Raw genomic sequence first — 25,728 nt, forward strand, 5'->3', positions numbered from 1 at the left:
TCGAAACGTGTGTGATCAAGAGAGAGGCGACTGTTCTGGAGGCTTCTTTTGTCTCTGTGCTTTCAATCCTGCTTAGAAGAACAGCTTCAGATTTTTTCCTCAGGAACTATACCATTGAAGTTAAAATCATATGCTCAGATAACTTCATCTTTGATACATCTTCATCTAGCGTTTGTATCCAGAAGTCCCACCGCTGAAGGGTATGGAGTTGGTTGGGGGAGGATATTCCCGTCTGCATTGTTTTGGTTTTATAACATGTTTAGTTTACTTTTTTCTCATTATGATTTACCAAACTGACTTACAAGCTCTGCCAAGCACAGATTGTTTTCTGGCTGTTTTTTTCTGTGATGCCCTAACTCTTGTGTGCTGCCTGTAGGTACTACTGTAATGCAAAAACAAAGTGCCTTTAAGACTCTTAGAGTGTTACCTATAATTCAAGTTGCTGGGCCTGATGTTTTCTGTAACTATACATCTTGCATGGAAATAATGTGTATGTGTAAAGCTTCTAAATAGGTTTTGCCTGTTCATAAAGCAAGAGGAATATACTGCAGTGGGTGCAAGACAACAGAAAATCAGTTCCAGCATGTCTGCAGTATGCCATCAGAATCATTTCTTTCCAGTTAAATAACTCCCTTCCCTTCTTTCCAATGCTAATTTAGAGTAACAGAGATTGCTATAATCTTTTTTTAAAAAACATAGTATGTGGTAAAATACTGTAATAATTTCATTCCACTGGGAAGACACTGAGCATCAGAGTTAACCTGTTTTGTAACTCATTTGACTTCAGTGGGGTTACACCAGGGATACATTTAGAGCCTATGAACCCTGATTTTTCCTCTTCATCAAACAGTTATTTAACCAGTGCAAGTCTCTCGGGCATTATCAATTTTCTTGTAAGCTTGTGATTCTGTCTTTAAGGCTTCCTTAGCTGACCTCTTTTCATGTTCAGTTGTTTCCTCAGCTCTCAGCTGTATAGCTAAAATCTCTCATCGTTGTGAATTCTCAGGTGGGGATCTCATGACTTACTATGATTTCCATTAGCCAATGATTTTTTTTTAAAACCTACATTAAGTTTGATATCCTCTACTGTTCCATTTAACTTGAAGAGGCAACTGATATTCTTGTGGTGTTCTGAAATGGCACTATGATCCCTTTTTCATTTTGTTCAAGTGTCTGTGGATTTTTTCTGGCTTTCTTAATTTCCACTACATATGGTCCCAAGCCAGTTCAATCTTAATAAGTACAAGTAGTTCTCAAACCCTTGTTCTTTTCTAATGAGAAATAGCTCCTCTTCCAGTTCTTTAGTATTTATTGTGGCTTTTTTCAGCATTCTCAGGTTCTTTTAACTTGATTTTTCTTTCGCTGCTGCTATTGTTAAATGCCAACACTTACATGTGACTGCAGTAAATTATTGTCTTCCTTTTCTCTGATCTTGCCAGCTCTTCTTGGGAGGCTGCAGGAATATGGTTCTTGCCTCCCTTCTGCCACCCCAGATTCCTACAATTGTGAGTTGTCTGCCTTAACTGTAGCAGCCTCTGCCTAACTGGATAGGATATTTAGATTTCATCTCCATTTCTTTTTTTGACAAGGCTTATAGCATCACCATGACGCTCAGGGAAGCGTCATCTTGTTGAAGCCACCGTGTTTGTGTGAGTCGAATGCAACATTGGTACTATGTGTCTGCTGACTCTCGGTTGACCCTGGAGGTGAAATTCTATTGATTTCATTGGTAGTATTGCCTGCTGTGGAGCTGCCCAATTATGCTTTTCAATTATTGCTCACATTTCTAATAACAAAGCCAGCTATTTGGATAGCTGCTGTTGGCCTCTCTGATTCTCCTCTGCTGCCTGCAAGCAAGTATGCAATAGCTCTGCCATATACTGAGCAACAAATAACATTTATAGGTGAACACTGGGTGAAGTTCATCTTCTGGCTGATGGCTAGCACAAGGTCCCTACACAGTCTGAGTCCTGTATTTGATCTTTCATTGGATGGAGTCCTGCATGATGGGGAATTTCTTGAAAGCTTGAGATTAAACTGAGTCATAAATGCTGGTGTACTCAGTCTGGTTCCAAGTGGATATTTGGTTATGTGAAAGACAAGATTGCTGGCTGTCAGGAGAATCTTTGTTGTGTAAGAATCAAAGCTTGGGAAAGGAGAGAGAATTGCAGGTTGGAAATGAGTGTATTTGACAGACTGCTGAGTACGTGATCTTTTTCAAATTAGTATCTGCTCTTACTGATAGTAATTCTTCACATATTAATGCCTTTTGCTATTTCATCCTCATGGATATCAATATTCATTTAAAAAAGAAGAAAGGGTAGTAGTGCTTTGTTCTATTCAAAGTTTAGTTTAATTCTGTTCTCATAAAACAGCATCACAGACTCCATACTTACTGTGTCTCACTGATTCCAATATCCAATAAAGTCAGCTTCGAATAACAAATACTTTTAGAATGATCAGTTCTGGCAAATTCAGCAGGAATTCAAATGTCATGCTGGGTTCCTTCATTCAGAGTAATGATTCTTAGTTAATTCTGTTGACAATGCATGAGCCAAAAGAGAATTTAAATTGCTCCTTTTTCCAGAGCTTTACTGCTTTGGAATGCTAAAATATAAACTTAAAAGTTAGTCGAATGCTGTTCTGAATTCAAGTGGAAAGCCCGTCTGACCAAGGAGGTGTCATTTTTTCATACTTGCCAGAATAAGTTCTAGATAGAATTAAAGGTGTATTTCTCCAAGACAATCTATTCGTCTTAAAATGATATAGCGTATCGTGTTTTACAAAGCTTCTTCTTAATATATTGTTGCAATTAATACCCACTGTATATTTCCACATTCATTGCAGTTAATTATTGGTTGATATTGACAGCGAAGGCAGACTTAGAAAATCATTTTGTAGAGTCTTCATTAATAAATGGTTTAAATAACATGCAAATTTTACAGCTCTGAAAACTGAGTTGTGATTAGACGAAGATTTGTTGGATTATAAAAGTACAAGTGTTTATTATGGCTGGTACTGAGAATAAACAGTTGCCTGCATATGCCAGGTACTATGGAAATATGTTTTTAAGTTCTAATGTGAACTGTAAACCAAAGCTACTTCAGTTAAAAAAATTCAATACTTAAACTGTGGGGAGAAGTAGCTGGTGCCAGAGAAAACATTCCCGTTTAATAATATTTGAACATAGAGCTGTGATGCAGTTTGTAGCAAGGCAGTGAGAAAAACCCACAACTAATCCTTCATTGCAGCTGTCTGAACTTTTGGTTGTCTGCCATATTTTAAACAGCGACTTCTTTTTTCTGGTGACTCAAGACCTGAATGACCTAGTGTAGAGAGTTTAAGCTATATACAAAAAAGAAGTTAAGTAAGAAATAGCCAAAATAAGTTGAGTTGCACACCCCAGCAAATCAGGGTTTTGTATCTTAAGTCCTTTTCAGTGCCTAGAAAAAAAAATTAAAATAAATAGATGCCTTTTTATTTATTTATTTTTGGCAAGGAAATATTCAGCGGTTTCAACACCCATCTCTCCTCTCTCCCCGCTTCTCTTTCCTTAGAGTACTGGTGGTATATGGAAACTAAATTCTGTAGAGAGTTCTGAATTTTTTAAGTTTATAAATGCTAACCTTTTTTTGGAGAGAGACTTCCTAAGTTTTCTTTGATTATTTTAAACTTTTTCTTCCCTTTGATGTAGCTTTTAGGTAGGCCTTTTAAATAGCATCAAGTAACAAATGTGCTTTTTTACTGATTAATTCTTTTGCAAAGTAATAGAACTTTGCTTACTTTAAAATGGAAATAGGGTACGCAGAGGTGTAACTTTATGTGAATACTAACTTTAAAGAAAAAAGTCTGGGCTTTATGCCTTTGTCCCATTCTCACTATCACTTACCTGAAAAGGGATCAAACATTTTATTATCTGAACAGGTGCTAACCCTGTAGTTTGACAAGTATTACCATTCTGGTCAGTTTTCATCATGACTAATTTTAAAATGGTCTTTCACAGCTACAGGTTATGGTCTTTTGTAGCTACATACTATGTTGTATCTTAGCATTACAAATTAGTGGAAATGAAAAATCAGAAATTCTTTTCATTGAAGAAAAAGTTCAACCTATCCTGGCTTCAGTGCCCATGGCAACAAATCCCCAATGTACTAGCTTACAAGATACAGTATGCAATAAAGCTGCACAGTGCAACAAGCCATGTATTGTCACCTAGCTGGCAAATGAAAGCCAGCTACAGAAATAAAGAAGGGGATTTCAGAATGCGAACTTACTGGATACTTAAAATCAGTGATCCTAATGTTCCTGTGTCCAGAGGAGCAAACACCTCTTGGTCTCAAGGGTTTGATCCCAAAAGCACTGGCAGGGGAAAGGCTGGCTGCTGTAAAATCTCCCAGTAGCTTTAATGTGGCACCTCACACTGTCACTTCTCATCCTGCCTGGTAGCAAATTTATACGGGACTGTGCCCAGACTCTGCATCAAATGATTTATATAAAATGATGGCCCAGTTAATAGGTAGTTGCTGAAAAAGGACAAGAGGGTAAAGGGAGAACATTTTAGTCATCTCTTCACCTGCTAGTTCCCTTTGTTAATACTGGCGAGTTGATTTTGGCCAATCTATTGTAATACAAGGCTTCCCTTGAAGAGGATAATACATGACTTTTATCACAAGGCAATAGGCCACTCTCTTTAGGAATAGATGTCACCATCCCAAAATCATTCCTGATATTTCCTTGTTTACTTTTTCCTTTCCTAATTTCAACCCACAGCTGGTACTTTTAGCCATGACTTGCTATGCTAAGTAATTCCTCTCTGTATTTTGGCCTTATAATCTTCAGATTTTGTATGTATTGTACTCTGTGTATTGTTGTCCATCCCTACTGTCTTTAATTAGCCAAGTTTCACAGGCAAAAAGTGGTTTAAGTCAAATGTATCATCCATGGATGGTTTGTCCCCAATTTTTGGTTAGTTTTCTGAGACTCCCTGAATCATTCTGGAAAAGTAAAAACGGCAAGAATAAGCAGATTCTGTTGCAAGGGGGTAGACATTTTTCTAAGCAGAATTGGGCTGGCAGCTCAAGCTAAACACTTTTCAGCTAACTTTTTAATATTGAAGTGTCTTCTATAAGAATTATCCAAGTGACAGACTTATCTTTTCTCCATAAATATATGGGCAAAGTGGATGATTTGCACAAGAACACACACAGCTGCTTCTTTTCACTTTTTCGTAACTTGGTTTTTATTTAAATACCTCCAAAGCATTATGTTAATGTACATTTTCTCCTGGTCATCAATAACAAGTATTTCTAAGTCTCAAGTAAGATCCCTGTACAGTTTGTGTTTGTAATTATATTTTGACTCTGATTTTTACATGTTCAGCTACCGAGGCTAATAGTATTGACGTTTCATTTTGAATGATGCTGCACAGAACTGTAACACATATTTGTAGCTTTCAGATAAACAATATTTTAAATGGATCTTCCTGTGTTTATTTTGCAGTATATTTCCACAAGATTACACATGGAAAGTTTTAGTTGAGTTAACAGTCTCCATAAAGTTGCTTAGTGCTAAATCGTTTGTTTTTTGTTTTTTTTTTTAACATTACTGCATAAAAAAATAGTTTACAACAGAAATTCTAGGTTATTTCATATTCTAGAATGCATTGAAAACATAAAGTCATGTGTATGTCAGGGAACACGATATTTACAAATCTGTACAGTTTCTGTTGATCTTTATTTACTGTGGCTCTAGCCAGGCAATTAGGTTCAACTCTTACCACTCTAAGGTCAAATTCTCCAAGATAATGTATAGCTGTCATTTAAAAATTCTTTATTTTCCTTACCAGCCTTAAGATTGATGGGTATATGATAGGCCAAATCCTGCACTCCATTTCATAAGTCTATTTTCCATGGAGTTAATTATCACTGTGACCCCAGGCAGAATGTGAAACTGTGTGAACTCCACTGAGTCACTTTTTCTTACTTGAATATTCTGATCTGCTGAACTACTTCAGTATTTTGGCTAGGAGTGTACAGTAGAGTGACAGATGAATTCATTTCTGACCTGCAGTTTATTCACAGTTGCCAGTCTTTCTCTTGTTCATTCAGAAAGGTAAGGAAGAACACTCAATATTAAATGCACCAAAGCTATTTGAAAGGCTTCTAGAAAACATCTTCCTCTCTATTCTTAAAAACTGTTTGAAATGGAACATGAAGTTGAAAAAACCTCTGTGTTTTTACACTAACATCCAGTCTAAAAGCCAAACGTTTGCATTTTATCAGCCGGATGCAATTTTTCTCTTTCCCAGGTTTGATTTATTTTTAAAACCACAATAAGCAGCTTTCTAAATGAATACCCATTGGGAGACAGGCAATCTTAGCCCATCTCATACATCCCTTCAACTGATGAAAGAACAAGATGGTGAAAATCGGTCACTCCACAGAGTTCATATGGCAGAAATACTTTACATGGCTTCAGTTGCCCAAAGGTATTTACTGGCTGTGAAATGAAATTCAGCATCGTGTTCAGTTGATATCAAGAGGGAGCACCTATGTTCAGAAAGGCAACTGACTTCAGATAGGGTTGCAAAGTGCTTCATCATTGTCTGGCTCTTTAATAAGAGGCTATTCATCATAACACCTGAGATTGAGGGTGTTCTGACTCCTCTCTTGCTAATATTAAAGGAAGGATGGCACTTACAGTACTCTGAACTCCAGGGAGACATCATGACTTCTATAAAAAGATTAATATAAGAATGGCACTTCTTTGCTAAGGCTAAAAGAACACCTTCCAGAAAAATACCATAATGACCCAACATTTTTGGCTTGTTAATTTTACGACATTGAAAAAAAGTACCTTAGTAATCATTGCAATACTACCCATTAAACTATGGTAGCAAATAGTTTTTCTTTTTAAGACACATCAGGTAATAATTTGTTACTGTGGTTTATCCTGACCAGTTTGGTTGGATTCTAAAAGAAGGAACAAACAGCAAATGTGTGGTTGCTCAAAAAACATCTTTCTCCTGTCCTTCCCTCCTTCTTTCCCTATTCCACTGAGAATAGACCAAAAAGGCCTGACCAGCCCTGCCATTAGATTATAACCAGGTAACACAGAAATTAATCAATTAATTTATTATTAATAGGAGCAAAATGTAAAAGCGGAACAAACTGCAGATGTACTACTAAGCACATTGTGTCCTGCTGATGTCTCCAAAAGACCCTTGTGACAAAAACATACAGATTCTTTAGCTCTGAAAGGTCAGATATGCTAAACTGTGATTTCAAAAAGCTGAAATCTCTTCTGTCTTCTATGTTCTTTTAGGGTGTTTTTTCTTCTGCTTTCTGCACTGCTGGATTTTAGTATCCATGAGTCATGTGATCCTTCTAGCGTCAATACATTTTTCTTCTGATTTCTAGTATCTCTCCCAAAACACTCCAGTTTAGACTTTCTGCATTTCAATGTGTTGTTGGTGGTAGTGGTGGTAGCAATGATGTCTGGGTTGACACCTTCCATTCAGTTTATAGACAGAATTTTTTTGCTGCCGTTTTTTGAAAAACCACACAGCCAGTACAGCTGCAGCCAGTAACAAGCACAGAAGAATCACAATTACTGCTATGATAGCACCTTTACTTGACTTGGGACAATCCTCTCCCTCACATGGTTCAGAAGTGGGGAAAAGCTTTTCCCCAAGACCTTGGGTGAGATTTTCTTGTTCAACTAATTCCTGGGATGATGTGTCAGTAAAGATACTTGGAGCTGGTGCAGTGGTTGCTACTTGAGCTGGGTAGGCCATTGTTTCTTTTGCTTCTGCATATGGAGTGTGATCAAAGGGGCTGATCACCACAGAGGTTTCTGACATGGATGTCTTTAGGCTGGTAACATCAAACAGCACTGTCGTACCAGGCTCCTGAGTCGCGAGTTCCAGAGATGTAGTTGGGTGGTCCCGCATGGTGTCGTCATAACCTCTGCTCATACTTAGGTTCTCCAGACCACTCACTGATGTAAGTGGTACTGGTGTCTCTTTGGCCCCATCATCTGTCCACGTTGTCACTGCCACAATCTCTGTTAAACCTTCCTCTGGGGCTGGGCTACCATTGCCTGATTTTCTAACTTCAACGTGATTTGGTTGGTCCGTTGTGAGGATGATGTCTTCTTCTGTTCCCATTGATCCATCAACTTTATCCCCCTCCTCTTCATCATCTTCTACCACTTCTTGCGTTACTGGATAACCATCTAACCACGACTCGTCCGTAATGGCAACTGTATCTATCTCTGCCTTTGTATCATTGGTTGTGAGAATGGGCCCAATGGGGAAATCCTCACTGTCATAAAACATTTTGGCACTAGGTTCATCATAGACTGTCTTCACCCCAATGTGGTTATCACCCTCAGAAAACTGTGCTTTAGTGGAATCGTCTGTTTCTTTCTCTGATTCAGGCTCACTAAAAGCCTGTGATGGAAACCAAAACAAGTTTTTTTGGCTCAGGAGTGAGATAGGGGATTCAGTTGGTGCCTTGCTTCCTTTTTCAGGAGAATCTATGTCCTTAGTAACATCTTTCATGCTTCCAGTTCTTCCATCCTCTGTACTTTCAGTGAAGGAAAGTTGTTCTTGTTCCTGCTCAGTTTCCTCTTTGCCATTGCCATGTTCGTTCTCAACAATAGGTATTGATCTGTCATCAGGAAAATTATCTTCATAGTCAATGTGCGCCTCAGTCTCATCTAGAAAAGTTAAAAAGAACAAAAGCAAACATTTAATTTAATCAAAAAAAGTGCTGGGTTTATTTTTTATGATGACCAAGAAGAAGGGTGTAATGAGGTATACTGACTTTCAGATGGTACTTTTCATACAGTGTTATGTTTATTTGAAATGCAGATGGTCCACCATGAGCTTGATAGGCAATATCAAGTTAAAAAAAAATGAGGGTAGGTAACTGCTAATATCTTGTCTTTCTACATTTAAAAAACTATATACATAATTTACTGTCAGTAGTTAAAGGGTTTCTTTCAGTTCCTTATTATTTTTTCAAACTCTTGTTAAGGTGACAATTTTTTCCAGACTTGAGGAAAACTTTTGATCATTTTCAAGCAGGAAAGATGTGTGGAAAGGAATGTATAATAAAAATTAATTAAATAATTAAGAATTGCACTTTTTAAAAATAAATACTTAAAGTCTTACAGTAACTTCATCCCTGGAACATGATTATCTTTCACTGACCTTTTGAGTTGTCTTATTTTTAAGGGTTATACTCAAAACTTTGTGCTTGATTTTTATCATTACCGTATTTTCTTAAATGACCTTGGCGTTGCAGTGATATGCCACCTGGGGACAGGTGAATTGAATGGTATTTCTCATCTCATAGGCAGCTTTTCAGAGCTGTCCAAGGAAAACCCCCTCACCAATGCTGACAATGCTACTTATCTTCATCTGAAAAATGAAAGTTTATTCCCTGTGACTACAAGGGTAGAAAACTCTGTCTCCAAACACTTAAAGCCTAACGCTTACGTATCAAGACAATGCCTGCTGTAATCAACACTTGGGCTTCTTATTTTAAGAAATGGAATGTTACCAAAAAAATAAGGTGAAAGACAGCAAAAAAACAATGGAGTGCAAAAGAGGGGCAGATTCATCACATTATCTGTTTGATTTAGAAGTACTCCCCATGCCTCTCCAGACCTACCACTCTTAGCAAAATAGCCTTGACTCAGAGGACACAAGTGTTTGAATTTGAAAGAAATAATGCATTGTAATTTATATTTCTTCCCTTCTTTTAAAGCTTTAGCCCAATGAAGAATTTTCCAAACTAGACAGGGTGGTTGATTTTCAGCTCGCACAAGTTTTACTCCACAGAAGGTTGATGTAATTGCTGAGATTTACGCTGGCATAAAAAGTCCTAGAAAATAGTGCCTTAGGATATGGAAAATAAAACAAACTGAATCATGGTGAGAATTTTTCTTTTTAAGAGAGTGTTTAGTCTTTAGTGAAGACAGTGAAACGATAAACCTGGCATGACATGGGAAACAAGAAGTTAACAGGAGAAGCTATATTGCAAATCAATACATTCAGAAAGCCTTATCTTTTTGTCTGTTTACACTCTACCAACTTGGAATCACATTTTCATCTGGGGCCCACCTCAAATTCCAAATGAGTCACATTCTCCTTGGAGGCCCTGTCCCAGGATTCTGGCACAGCCATATTTGGTCTACTCTTAGGAATGATTAGAAATAGAGTTGAACCAGTCTGACCAAAAACACTTAGTGGTGATACAGCTCACACCAGCTTACTTTTTTTGCCAGAACAGCTTAAACTGGGGGCCAGAACAGAATGAGTATTAGCAAAAGGTATTTTTCTTGGAATAGCATCTGGGTCTACCATTAACCAAAGTAGTTATGCTGATGAAACTGAAATGTGGGACATAGCCTGTAGAGAGTTAATACCTGTGTTAAAGTTATGCTGGAGAATTGGCTGCTCTATGCAGGTCCACTCTCATATGACAGCAAGGGTGTACAGTGAAACTTGTACAAGATCCAACAGTGCTAGCAACAGGTCTCTCTCCCTCCTGGTCCTGGTCTTCTTGTCTCATTGAATAAATCTCTAGATGTTCTTTGTCCTCTCCAAAGTCGGGGGGAAAAAAAAAAAAAACCTTCCATCTGGTGCAAAGAGGACTTAACAGACTATGGAATCCAGCTGTCGGAGTGGAAAGCTTTCTGGTAGCACTCCCACTTTTCTAATTCATCCAGAAATCTTCTCCAACAATATTCCAGGCATTACTTAATGAGTGGAGGGTACCTCTGAGTACCACAGCATTTTAGCAACATTTTTATGAAACTCGCTGTGGTGACGGCCATTGTTATGTAGCATTTATAATAGCCATCAAATGCTAGTCTCACTTTGTTCCCTTGTCTCACTCTCACTTAAGAAGTTTTCTACTTGGTGCTTTCTTTGAATGGAGACAGTGCCTCAAGCCATTTTGTCCTCTTATCATTCAGATCCCTTCTAAAAATTCATATTTGCCATGCCTATTTCACTAAAACCCACTGTCTCTAAGGACAGTCTATAACTGGATACTGCACATGTATGAAGTGTAACATCATAACATTAGAACTCACTATTTGCCAAGTCTGATGTTCATTGTTTTCTTTTTTGCGATGAATCATCAAACCAGTCTGTCTTCACCTACATGTCTTCTGTACCTCTAACTACTTTTGCAACTCATTTATCTTTCAGATTACAGAATGAAACATTGATTTTTACATTATGTTGCTCTCATGCATGTACACACATCCCTGCACAAAAATTGTATTTTTGTATCTGTTGCATTTCTTCCGTATATATTCTTCAGATAGCAAGTGGAACAGCCAGCCAATATTCATATTATTGACCAATATGGTTCATTAGTCACTGCTTAACAACTATAATAATATGCTTCTTGTAACATTTGAACTTATTCCCTCTTCAGTATCTCTCCTGCAGTGTATTTTCAGTCCTCTAGAAGAAAGTCCTTTAGAGACACATCAAGAAACAGCATATGCTCCTGGGAAAATACAAGTCCTCAGTCTATCAGAACATATTCGGGTTTGTTGAACCATCAATCAAGTTTCCCAAACTTGCTGTCTGTGGGCCCAATCCTGTATGTATAGGAATGAATTGGTGTTTTCTTAAAACTCAGTTGAGGAAAGAAAAAGCCCATTGTAGAAGAAAGAGAGCCTGAGGTTGGAGTTCATTATGCACTGCTTGTCACTGCATAAGGGAGTCTTGTTCCCTTTGACAATCAGATTGTAGCCCAAGTTGTAAAGCTGCTATAATGTATTTTCATATGCAATCTCCTGTATTTGTACAGTTTTTAGCAAAGACTATCAACATAACTAATGTTAGCTTATGGGATGCCAGAATGAAAGCAACTATTGAGCTCCCTAACCATTAAAGGAAATACAGACCCCTTGCTCTGAAGCTTTGATTTATATGATCGTGAATCGACTTACACAGTAATAATAGTCCATTCTTTCTTCTGGGCCTCAGACCTTCAGATGGGGCTTGGACTTAGTATTTAGTGAGTTTGTGTTACCACGACAACCTTTTAAATCAGCTGTGAGGTTGATTTTCCAGGAACAGATTGCACGACTTTTAGACTTCTTTTTGCTTACGACCTCAGCACTTTCTTGAGCTTTCCAGCTCTCTGGCTTTTCATCTCAGAACTGAAGAGAACAGCAACCAAAGTAGACTTAGCTCCAACTCTTATCTAAAGAGTTGTAACCTTTATTTACACACTTTTTAAAACCAGCTAGCAATTGATTTAAAAGTGGTTGCATCTTCCTTCCTAGCCAGGCAGGTCTGGTTTTAAGAATAACTCACACTGAAAATCATCGGTGCAAGACTGAAATCTTTCTATTTTTGGTCACTGTTCCATCTTACCCCTACCCTCCTTTGGCAGACTGAAGGATCAGTGAGTTTTGATTCACTGTCTGATGGATGACTGAGGCTAAAATGAACATTTTACAGCAACAGATGCTCAAATGGCATACTATCAAAGATGCGAAGTTCAATTTCCGTTGGTAAAATCTTTTTAATTTAGCCTTATCATTTTTGGGAAGCACCCAGTCTTAAACTGCTTTGATGTCCTTCAACTTTTGATCCTAATTTGAAATTAGTGAACGAGAAAAGAGAAGGACAAAGAGCCTGGTTTTCCACACTCTAGCATCAGTTTAATTCTTCTCCTTGATAGTATATTAGCATCCGAGTTCTATTTTGAGTGTTGCTATTTTGGACAACCATAAAGTGCACTGCATATTTTGTGGAAGTATTTTTGGAGTACAGGAAATTAAAACTTGATTCTGTGTAGACCATAAACATAAACATTGCTACTATATAAAAACATCTTTTTTCTAGAATGTCTAAGCAGTTACAGCAAACATTAACAAGCTGGCACCTGTCTCTAGAGCCGTGTTGGATATGGTACAGAACATTTAGATTGATTTGCCTAAGTTCAGTCAAATCTGTGTACTGCTGCATCTCCCAGATTTACCCATTTGAACTGGATCAAGCACATGCACATGATCATCTTTCTGTCAAACCAACCAGAGTACACTACAGATAATTTGTATTGCCTATTGTCTTTAACACCAGCTACAAGAGGGAGGATGATTCTCATTCTAGTAGGAAACTTGCTGTTATATAACCCATCATAATTTTTTAAACTAACTTGATTTGGCATAATCAGTTCAAGCCAGATCAATACTTTACATTAATCAAACAGCTGGTAAGTGACAGACCTGGAAAAAGAATCAAAGCTTGTCATGACATTTGTTTTTACAGGCCATGGACATATTTTGCTGCTTAATTTACTTGTCTGTCACAACTCTCCCTTTCCATTTTCAAAAACAAAACAAAACAAAACAAAACAAAACAAAACAAAACCCAAGCCAAAAAGCATCCCCAAATAAGAATAAAAGCTAGAGACATTTTGTTATACCTTCCACATTAAAAAAAAAAAAAGAATTAACCGATGCTGGCTTGTCGTGCTTACAGACCACTTGAATGCAAATCAGTTGTATTCTTAAAAATTCAGCAGAACTATGTGTAATGAGGCACAAAGACTGAGGGCTGTAGATGAAGCTTTCAGAGGTGTTCAATGTCAGCTGAATCACCCTTACATTGAAGTCAGAAGAAGAATCATCCTCAGTGTGGAAAAGTTAGACCAGCACTGAATGTATTAGAAAAATATCCAAGTGATCATACTGGATAGAATCCTTAGATGTGCAGAAGATATGACCTCTCCTGCCCCAAGCTTATAGTTGGGGGGAAAAAAAAGTCAAGGGGAAAGGATAAATTACATTTACAGGGCAGAGATACGGCATGACTTCTCAGCCATCTAATCTGCCTTCTTTTTTTAGGAAGCAGACTGGCGGACACTTGATCTAGCCTGCTACAATGCAGCCCTGATCCCTCCACTGAAATGTTAGCGTTAACACTGTTGATACTGAACCAACGGTTCATTTCAGAAAAGAAAAAAGTGCGTCATTTAGCAACTGTTGGTTTAGTCCCTTTGCCTGTAGGACTACCACAGAACGTCACACAACGTCTGCTTTTAGACCTTATTACAATGCCAATTTTCAGGATATATTTTGTGGAACAAACATGTTCTCTCCACAGAAATAGAAAAAATAATAAACTGCAAAAATATGTATTTCCCTGTTCTCTGTTTAAGGTTGCTTTGTTGGTTGAATATCTCAGTGTTTTCAGCTAGAACACAACATCTTTTCATGATGAGAAATTGCAGGAAATACTAACTGTACAGAGCTACTTTTTTTCTTAAAAAGCATCTTGATTAAAAATTACAGTCCATTACCTCATGTGTGCCATTTGCAATATATTGTTTGCTTAATTGACAACATACCTTATTGTATCCAGAATCCACTTAGTATAATGCCAAAATGATTTTGTTCAATTATGCTTGTAGCCAAGTTTTGCCAGTATATTTTGGATTATGTGAGTATTGATGCATAATGTACTTTTCCATTTAATTTATGGATTTGCCAGCTATACCAACTATACCTGCTACCTTTACATCCCTGGCAGCAGAATGAACTATTTCTCTTCTAACTGGCTCACAACAGAGATGAAAGATGATCATAAAGGCACTGCAATGAACACCTAAGTGCTATATTTAGACCCTGGTAAATTGATAGTTCCCTGATTCTGAATCTGCTCTTACTGAGCAACTGGAAATGTAAAGTAGGTCTAATACTTTTACACACACACAACAGATACCTCATTACTGCTGTTCAGTCAGAGATTCTGCTTGGAAAGCTGGGCATTATGATGTTGCAGTTAAAACATAGGACAGTAATATATAGTTGTAATATCTGCAAGTCTCAAAAAAAAATCATGAAGCTGGATAAATATTATCCCTGTTTCATGGATGAAGTGGAAAAAGCAGCAGAGAATAGCACAGTTCACTTGCCCACAGTCTCAAAGACTCCCAGATTTAGGAACAGACCTTCTATCTGACCAGAGTTTTTTCTGCATGGCTCTGTTGTGTTTGCATAAAAGCATTGGGCATTTCATTCCAGCTGCTCACTCAGGGCAGATTCAGAATCATGGGACTATCAGCTTACAAGCAGCTAAATATAGCCCTCGGATGTTCATTGAAATGGCTTTATGGTCACCTTTCCTCTGTCACGAGCCAGTTAGAATAGAAATGGTCCATTCTGCCACCAGGGATGTAAATTCTCCGTAAGTCTCATCATCAACCTTCACAACATAAAGTTACTTGCCTCAAAGCACCTGAAAAGTGGTGTGTGTATGCTGTTTTCTTACTTAATTAATGTTAATTACTGTACTTAATTAATAATGATTCTCATCTCTACTATGACCCCAATATATCTGTCAACTGTAAATCAGGCTTATTTTAATTAAACTCCAAATTCTGTCCTTTTTCACAAATTTTTTATTTATTTAAATAATGAACTCTAACATTAAAAAACAAACACATTTTAGTTTTCTTGTAAAGTGTCCCTTCCTAAAGAATTGTGATCAGGAATATTGAATATGTAATTATTAATGATTCATTGAATACATGTAATATTCTCTATTTCAAGTCCTTAACGTGTTTTAAAAACATTAATCAGAGGAAGCTCCTCAGCATGAAATCTACATTTAAATCATTTTTAAAATTGTAATCCACAATATTACATCTGCTCCCAAATTCCAGTGTTCATGTCTGTGATTTTACAACCACACTTTCCTATTTCTTTTAAAAATATTTTTCTCTCCCCTGCCACTGTGTGAAAGGCTCAGGCGAAACAGGGGAAATAGACTATTTATGTAGGGAAAACAGTGAAACACACACAGCTTAAATGACCTGATTCTCTCCTTTCCTTACTCTGGTGTAATGAAGTTTTATTTCTATGTTAGATAAAATTAGCATTTCCACTAAACCCGGTGAAGGAAAAACATATATCAAATTGGTGGAGGTTGTAGGTGATTCAGACCCACTGGGTTATTGGATGTGGATACTCTTTTTTCCTTCTCTCCCTCCTTACTCCCTCCCCTGCAGCTGTATTTCACTTAATCATCTGAACTGCTGTTTGTAGCAATAGTCTTGGAAGCTGAAATACTTCAGAAAGAAGTCAGAATATTTTTGGGGTATCTTTACGCCATTTAGATGGTTTTGAATGTTTAGTTCCCTGGTGCACAGACAAAACTCATTTTTACTAAGAACTACTCTGACCCTTTCTCCTCATTATCCACCACCTGGTGGTATATATATAACTCTAAAATAACTCCTAGCATGATGCTGGGCATTAAGGCATATATGTTCTGAAAGAGATGTATATGCTAACTGAAGCCAATAGAGATAGCATCACTCTTTTCCGACTTCCAAGAAGCCTGTCCTTTTCTATATGCCCAGTTGTTTAACAGCCCACTCCTTTGTTTAAAATATATATGTTTTTCCCAAATATATCATCTTAAAGGTGTGATACCTCTCTGGAAAAAAATAAGATTCTCTCAGGACTATTCTGAAATACTGGAAAAATTCTGAGCTTAATGCGTTGAGTAGAATAACATGAGAAAGAGAAAGTAATAGAATTCAGATTGCATCCAAATCTGTATTCGTGGTACTATTCAAGTTACGTTTAAACAAAGGGAAAGTTAAAAGTTTGTTGCAGAACCTAACTACCATATAGAGGCAGATTTTTTGTAGGATTAAATTAAGGAAATGTCTTCATTAGCATTTCCCAGAGCTTTTACTGAGTTTGATTTTTTTAAAGCCCCAGTTCCTTGAGTAAAGCTATTCAGTAAGAAACTCCACATCCATTCTTTCAAAGGAGGAAATATCTAGGTAGCTACTTCTGTGTTTGCAGAGAAAATTTCTGAAAGCATAGTACATGATAAAAATTGCTTTTTACTAAAGCAAATTAAAAAATTTTACGCTTTTTCTTTTATTTTTAATTTTCACTGACTAGCTCTAATCCTAATTGTATTTCTACAGGTTATTACCACCCTGTTACAGGCTTCTCTTCTGGCATGGGCAGCTCTGTTAACTCATGCATGTCTTTAATTTTCGTAACCTACTACAGGGAATGGCATTTATCCTATGGGTAAGGCTAGCAGTTTAAAAGTACTAATGCAACTAATAGGAAAAGACTTAACTAGTCCTAGCTGTTGAGCCAGACTGAGTTTTTACAAGCCAGTAGACAAAGCCTAGTGCTTAAAAGATGGAGAATTATAGTATTATCCTTTTGCATCCCAAATAAAAATCCAGCAACACCTCAAGGATGGTCAACTCCAGTCAACTTAGATGGTGCAAAAGCAAAGCTTCACAAAACTCAAATTCAGAGGTGTGATAAAAGGAACTTTAAAAAGCTAGTAAGCGTATTTTTCACAAATGTAGAAACCCCCTCCAGAGGGACAGTGGGAACCCCGTGGCCCTGGGCTTGCCCCACAGCGTGGGAACAGCCAGCGTGGGTGAGGGGCCTCGGTGCTTTCAACACCCTTTTGGTGTAAATCACAAATATCCAGAGTTGTTTGAGGGGGGGAGTGGCGCCCAGGCCTGCTGCGCCCTCGCATGGCGGCACAACCCCCCAACACCGTGCCCATGGGGCCCCAGGGCTGTGCATGGCAGAGGCCCACCGAGCCGCAGCCCCGCTTCCCCAAGGCCCCATCTTCCCCCCAAGACCCCATCTTCCCCCAAAGGGGGCTGCTGGGACCCCACAGCCACCTCCGTGGCCCCTCCCACCCCAGCAGGGAGGAGGCCCTGAGGGAGCCCTGGCACTCCTCTCCCTCCCGGAACCAGCGGGGCAGGCCTGGCAGGGAGCAGGGCCGATGGCGGCGGGCAGAGACTCACCCCATGGCCCTGAAAGGATGGCAGCCCAGCAGATGGGAGGTGGACGAAGCCAAGGCGCGGAGGCAGAGGGAGGCGGAGGAGGCGTGGTGGGAGCCGGGGAGAAGGGGGCCCCATAGTACAAAGTGGCTGCTCGCAAGCGCAAGGGCAACGCCACCGCGGTGCCCAGTGCGGGCGAGAGGCAGTGAGAAAAGGCCGAAAATCGGACTCCTTCCCCGGCTCTCTGCCCAAGGAGAAAGGCTGCATGGAGGTTTATGCAAGGGAAGGATGGGGCAGGGGGGGCAGAGAGAGGCCAGGGAAGGTGGGGGAAGACGAGGGGCTATGTAACGCCAGCAGGTAGCAGGGCAAATAAGACCGAAAAGCTGAGGGAGCTCCAAAAAAGTGCTGTAAGGCACTTTTTCTTGACCGTAAGGAGGGTGCTCTCAGAGATGAAGGTGTGCTCGTCAGTGGCACATGCTCAATGTGAAATCACAAGCAGAATATGTTGGGAAAAGCTGCAGAAATGTTTCTGGGCCACCTTCAGAAACAAGAATCTGCTCAATACTGGCAGCTTCTGGAAAGAGAAATTTGGGGAAACTTAAAGCATAGGAAAGGTGAGGAGAGCATTTAAAAGGATCAGCTTCTCTATAAATGGGACTGAACTGAGAGGAAATTCAGTGCTTTCATAGGCTTGGGCTCCAGAAGGGCAGAAAGCTGCACTTTGTTCTAAAACCTGAAATCCAGCTCCTGAGGGGCCTCAGCATGTACCGCCATGTAAAGATATTAAGTTGGTGACCCGGTGATAAAATCATGGACCACCTAAGAATGTCTACAGTAAGGAAAGATGTTATTTGCATACGTTCGCCATGCATAGTGTGTTTCTACAAAAAGATACAGGTTTTCCTCTGTACTTGCCTTAGGTTCCCAAAGGCAAGAACGAGTACTGGGTTTTCATTTCAGTAGCTGGTCTATAGCAACTCTGCGGCTTCATGTGAAAATAAACATAGCAGAAGACATACAAAATCTACATTATGCACGCTATCTGGTAAACAATGTCTTTGGCTCACTAATGCTGCCTGGACATGACTCTTGAACTACTCTGAAAAAATACCTGTGATATTTGTTGTTACATCAGTAGTAATCCCTTTCCTGGGGTAAACAGGAAAAAAGAATGAGCACATACAAAATTATAAACAACCAATTACCAGAAAGGGCTGGTTCTGATATTAAATAACTAGATGAAGGATCTTTCCAAAGGGTTATTTTCCAGTAACTGAAAATTGTGTTTAGCACCAAAGAAAAAGTCTTTGGTGGGGGGGGGGAAGAAGGAAGATGGTGATGTGGAAGGCAGGAGTTGAATGATAACCTTGAGATAAGACTCACAGTGAATCCCTAAATTGGGTTTAGCAGATATAGCAAAAATAAATACAGCATAAAGCATGACACTTTTTTATTGTAAATGGCTCCTGCTTCCCAAAAAGAAACTCTCTGCTCACAGACGCTTGTGGTTCACTGCGATGACTATTAATGGTATTGTAAAAGCCCTGTTGGGCCAGCTGCCATATAAATACAGGAAGATACTGATGCTTTAACCATCAAGACCTCCAGCTGGAAATGAAAATACCTGGGAGACAGTCCATTAAGCCTGAAAGAGTCTCGGCTGGGCTGCTGGGAAGCTGTCACAGTGCAGAGCTGCACTTGGTGTGCTGGGTGAGCTTACCTTTGACACAGGCCTGAACTTGGCCGTACCATTCCCCACAGCTGTCACAGAGCAGCGTGAAAGCACTTTCCTTGTTGCTCATGATGTACCCCTGCGTGCAGACATACAGAAGCTCGTCCCCCATTTCAAAGCCAGTGTGACCATGCAAGATGGTGTGAGGGAAGGATGGTGGGTCCCCACATGGTTTGTCTGAAAAGAGAAAATAAATGAGCTTGCAGAGACCGTCTAATACGTCTTTAATTGCAGTGCTGACTATGGTACTAAAATAGTAACCAGGAAGACAAATTTACACAGATCCACAGAACTCATACATTTCATCCAATTCATGCCCTCATACTCCTCGATAAGTAAATACAGTTGTGTTTGGGAAGATATATACAGGGCTATATTTGTGATGTGACATATATCTAGTGAGGCTTTGTTTTCTGCAATTCAGCCAAGGAAGTCAAGCTGTAGCTATCTTCTCTGTCTGCTTCTATAACATGAATAAGGGCTTGTGTAGGTTGGGACTGGATAGCAAATGCTTGGACACAGTCATTTTTCATAACTGCAAAAAAGCTTATGAAATTGTTTGAGACTGGCACTTTAGTATCTACTTCACTGTTATAAGCTGTCAGAAGCTGAGAAATGACCCAGTCATTTTTCAAATCATCTCTAATCTTCCTTTATTTCTTATAATTAGAAGTTTCTTCCCAGATACTCAAATTTCCCCCATAAGAGACCTATAAACCTATGAAAAACAGTGGCTGGGGTAACATAGCTCTGATCTCTCTGAGAATCTAAAGAGAACTAAATTTATTAGGATAGAAAATCTAACAAGATGTTGTTTAACATTATTTCTGCCTGCAGCACTAGGAACCAAAGAGTAAAAATGACTGCAAACAATAACAAAATTGATTTCTTTGAACTTTTTTCCTGCATGAAAGAAGTGCAGATATCAAGCAAACAGACAACTGCCAACACGAGTGCAAATTGAATTTTAACTCTATTTTTCAGATTTCAAAAATCTTGTCTATTGTTAGCAACATTGTTCCTGATCATCTAGGGAACTGCTAGGACACTGCGGGTTCTCTTCTCTCAGACGTCTTCCTCCCTCAGCAGTGCTCTTGAATAGGGGGTTGCCATGTTGCCTTTTTCTCTAGATTCTTTACAGCCCCTTCTGAAAGGGATATCTCTCAATTACAGAAAAAAAAAATCTACAATGCAAAGACATGATCTTAGCAAGAAACCTGATGGATGAAGGGTGCAGTCTTGGTACAGATAAGCTCTTCTACATTCTTTTTCAAATCTGGGAATTTTTTCAGTGGTTCTAGAGACCTTATTGACTGTAGAAAACAGCTAATCCATTTGCCAAAATAACTGAAGATTCAAAACCTGATTTCGTCCTGATACAGAACAATCAAAAAAAAAAAAAAAAAAAAAGTGCAATAGGTAATAGCTCGAGAATTCTGGTAATTACATGGGATATGGCAAACTTAGGGTCAAGTCTGTGTTCTAGCATTGATCTCTGTTGAAACAGTTCCCCTTTGTATAAAAGCTAATTACTTAGTTGGATAACAAAGATTCTGTTTCTTGGTAAGGCTTTTGTTTTGAAGCTGAAAGAGCTACCTCCAAGACTTCCAGAGTTCCTGATACAGTTTTTCCCATAACCTATCTGCTTACGATCCAGACATAGGTAAATACGTGTTTGCTTACAAAATATGAAGTATGTATGTTGTCAGCTGTTAGCCTTGTTATGAAATGAACATCCTATGATAAATGTGAATGCTCTATGACAGTTATTTTGGACCAGCTTTTTGGAAATTGTCTGATAAACCTGGCTAATCACTTCTAATTGGGTATGCTGAAAAACATCTGCTGCTAATTTAAGGGACACATTACTAGAGTCAAAGCTTTGATGTCTCCGTTCTGTATACATACATATACTGTCTAACACCTTCTGAGGTTAGTGGGAGTTATGCACACACACACTGACAGAAAAAACAAGCTCTTGTGGCTACACAAGGATCAGTTTATGTACAGTCTCATGCAGGCTTGGCATCTGAGGAAGTGAGGAGTAGTTAGCAACTAATGCGTTTCCTGTGAACTGGTAGGATGAATAGAGATTGATGTGGATGAAAGGAATAAAAAATATTTTATTGCCTTATAGGAAAGCTATAGGCCCCTGCGTTTTGTGTACTTTATTTATGTACTCACTTTCGTCAGCACAAATGGGAGCTGTGTATCTACTCTGAGGAAGTATTGATTCCAAGGTTGTATGGGACAATTATTTGTCAGAGGGTATTCTTATCTACAAAGCCTTGCTTTTTAATCATGTGGCTGGAGGAAGAAGAAAATTAATGCTTACATTACTTAAATACATTTACCTTATGGCAAACACATTCAAAAAGCCTTCCAGGAAAACCTTCCAGGAAAGAAAGAAAGCTGAAGGGAGCTTTACTGTAGAATTTGGCAACAGATATGATAACAGAGAATAAGGAGATCCTGAAAGAGCGATTTGGCTGGATATATAAATGCAAGGAAAAAGAGAGCTTTCAGAGATGCTCATAGATGAACGTTGCACGTGGAACTTCTGAATTTCTCATATGACACTTTCTAAGGTCGCGTCTTCACTACAGATCATATTGAGGTGACTGAATGGACAAGGCTAAGTGAAAGCTGATAACCTGCAAAGGCGTTCTTGAGTTCCTACATCCATTTTGCTGTTGCTCTGTCTTGTGCAAGGTGTATGGGGATTTTTAGGGTTGCATCTTATTTAGGTTCTTACTGTTGCTGTGATCTCAGCTGCTTTGACAACTTGTCCTCAGCATTTTTTATGCTTGTTCTTTCTGGTATGTGAACAGAAGAGATATTGGCCCATTAGGACGAACCACTTTTGGGGGCACACTTCAGGTTTTTGTTTGCAGCCTTTGTACCAGGAAGTGGCAAAGCATGGATTTGTTTGGAGTAGCAGTCTGTGCTCAGTGCTGGCATTCGGGCAATTTGCATGTTGGAACAGAGAAGGCAGATATGGGCCATGAAGCGTGACAGAGGGTGTGTTGGCAGCAGTCTGTCATTAGGAGGAACAGCAGTGCTCTTTGTAAGGAGATTACAGAGGTTGCCTGCAGTGGTGACTGTGCTAGATGAGGACTGGCTTCCTCCTCCAGTGCTGAGCAGGGTCTGAACTCTCCATGTCAAGCACTGCTTTTCATCCCATCTAGTCTCTCATAAAACTGGCATGTTCTGTTGGCGCTTGCTAAAAGATGAGCCCAATGCTCACTTCCCAGTACAAGAGCTTGGTGTCCTTGATTGGTTTTGCTCTGCATTCAGGCCTCACCCAGGGGATCCCATGCTCTGCCTGCTTGTGAGAGATCACATCCTTGAACTTGGAAATTTTTAATCCAGTTCTGAAAATTTTGACCCTTCCTAAGTTTACCGCAGGGAGTTCTGTTGTCTTGACATTAGCTATAAGCAGCAGACTTGGCAGGTGACCTTCTGGATGCCATTTTATGAAGAAGAGATTTTGCAAATGCAGTGAACCACATCCTGATCATGAGGTCAAATGTCTAATAGGGCTCCATACATTGATAGTTGACCTCTAGTAAACAAGGATGGGTTAGGCTAGGCAGCAAAAAGCATAGCACAGATACTTGGAAATGTGGAAGTACATAGGAGATCCTCATGTCAGCAGTAATTTGGCATAGACTACCTCTGGTGAAAATCACTACCACAGTCAATAAACAGCTTAATATACATGGGTGGAATTCAGGATAGAGGCAAAAATACGAAAGCTGAATGGGAATAAACGCCACAGCGAAGATAAAAGAGTGCTTAGCACGGATGTATTTATTTTAGTGATGATTCTAGTTACAGATCTCGTAGAGACCCAATAGCTTTTCTTTAAAAGAGATTTAACTTGCATCTTGTTAGTACAGTTAGCACGTTCAGTCTCGACTGGCTTTTAGGAATCATGGCCCCTCTGAAGAGTAACTTTAACTCCAAACCATATGTGGAAAGGAGTTTGTGACAGATTATTTTTGACAGAGTCAACACAAGTCACTTTAAAGAAACAACATTCCCCCTCTCCAATCCGATTTCCTACAGAAGCATTCTCTTGACTTAAACAAGATGCACGTTATAAGTTTGTAAGGTTTTTTTGAGGCAACTTGATAAAATATTTTTTACAGAAACGACAGCCTAGGATCAATGGAAAAATCATCAACTCAAAAAAGATGCTAACTTCAGTTTCCACTCCACTTGCTGGAACTGAGAAGCTACTGAAATCTGATTATCTACAATGTCTACTTTAACTGTGTACTATGCTCTGTAAGCTCACATGAAACATCCTCTTTGACATAAAATATCCCCTTTTACAACAGTTTAATTCAACAGAATTTTTTCCAGAGAGACCACTGGAATTTGTAGGATGTCATTAAGAAATTAGAAAAGGCAACTCGTAATATTCAACCCTATGAAAGATGAGTGTGGATGTTTGTTTTTCTTCTTGACTGCAGAGAAACTAAACTGTATGGAATTTGGGCGGGGGGGGGGGAATAAAAATACTGAGTTGAAATAGAGTACAAAGAACCAAAATTTAAACAGCCAATGTAAGTGCTACTTGTAAGCTACTGGTGTTAGGATGCCAATACCTCTTTCATCAGATAGAGCTGGTAAGAATAACTTCATTTATTAGTTTAAATGACATCACCAGGTAGCTGGAAATTCACTGTCAGCTATATGCAAAGCTGTGGAAAAGAAAACCGTAGCAATGAAAAAATGAAAAATCTCATGTTCACAGTGAAGCATGACAAGAAATGGTTTAAATATTACATAAAGCAAATTGTAGTTTGATGGCTCTTTTAAAGTATATTTAAAATGTTTGTCATAAAGAATATCCTCATTTTTTTTCTTTTTTCTTACTGCTGCAAAAGGCAAACTGAAATAGGTACATAATCCATCAACTTTTGATGAGTTCCTGGAGCCAGCAGTTACGTTTAACAAAATTTGATTTGCGTTTATGCTGTATGCTACTACAAATTGCTGCCTATTGAGTTTTTCTATGACAGCAGCAAATCAAAGCCTTATGGAATAGAGATCTTACTTGTTGCCTGTAAATATCAGTGGGTCACAGAAAGAAAGAACCAGTAAAACTTAGGAGCTATTAACAAAGATCTTTCCATTGTTGCCTTTAAAAAAATACCAGAAAGACAACCAAGATGGTTGCATACATATGAAATTGAATGGTATGCTTTCCTGAAAAAAAAAAATCTGGTAGGAAAAATTCTAGGATCATAGTTTTCTAGTTTTCTTGTTTTGTCCCTTTTATATTTAGAAACATTTTCTTATAAGCTTAGATGGAGAACAGTTAAATATACACCCTGTGGGCCAGGTCTGGCTTACACGTGATGCTTCATTTTCAAAATAGGCAGTATCTACTATATTTTTAGGTAATTTTTGGCACTCAGGGCTATGAGAGAAACTTTCTGATCTCAGTGGATTCTAAATTGATACAGAACTGTCTTCTTGACTCTGATGACTGCATAAAACACTTTTTTCCAAGAAACTGAGAAGACATACAGTTCTCCATATTATGAGAAGTGTGGCTGTACACACAGCAATCATAAAATATTTCAGCTACATCTTGCCCTGTAAAACATAACTCTTATTATTAAAGACTTCTATGATTCTTTTGTGTGTATGGAACAAAAACAATTTTAGAAGCACTAAAAGAAATGTATCTTTCAGGTTTTTTATGTGTAAAAGCCTGATCCTGTAAGTACACTTAAAATTCTTCCTAGCATCTAACCACGGCCCTGATTCCACCATACTCATCCATGTGCTAAACATTAATCACATAATGAATAATTGCAAACCAAGACCTTAGAAGGAAATTCTGTAATGATCTGTACTAGAAGTTTCATAGTGCTTTGAGATGTCCTTTGCACAACCCTGAGAGTTGAAAATAGAGTTTCTGAGAGTTATTATCAACTTAGTTTCTGAGAAGGCTGGTGTGACTGTTCCATGTGTCAGCCCTCAATCTGCCAGTTTGTCTGAGCCTTTTCAGCCAAGTTTGACAAAGAGGAAGAGGTCTCAAAGCTGTTAGATTCCTACTCAGTTTAGTAAAATAAATTAAAAAGAGGAAAGGTACTAAGTTAGGTATCTTTCCCATTGGGAGGTACACAGGTGGATCTCAGCTCTTACCTGCCC

The 25,728-nt window shown here is 38.7% G+C and overlaps 1 protein-coding gene across 1 annotated transcript in view; it reads right to left on the minus strand.

Annotated features, from left to right (window-relative positions):
- Nucleotides 1-6,390: 6,390 nt before the first annotated feature.
- The window catches only part of SUSD5 (sushi domain containing 5), a 45,351-nt gene continuing 26,013 nt past the window's right edge, over nt 6,391-25,728 (minus strand). Inside the window, exons 4-5 of the mRNA XM_026101346.2 lie at nt 19,543-19,731; nt 6,391-8,721 (exon numbers count right to left, since the gene is read on the minus strand). Coding sequence (XP_025957131.1) covers nt 7,442-8,721; nt 19,543-19,731 — 1,469 coding nt within the window. The 3' untranslated portion in view covers nt 6,391-7,441. The remainder of the gene's footprint in view (nt 8,722-19,542; nt 19,732-25,728) is intronic.

Source organism: Dromaius novaehollandiae, chromosome 2 (genome assembly GCF_036370855.1).
Source record: "Dromaius novaehollandiae isolate bDroNov1 chromosome 2, bDroNov1.hap1, whole genome shotgun sequence".
In the NCBI taxonomy this organism is placed as follows: domain Eukaryota; kingdom Metazoa; phylum Chordata; class Aves; order Casuariiformes; family Dromaiidae; genus Dromaius; species Dromaius novaehollandiae.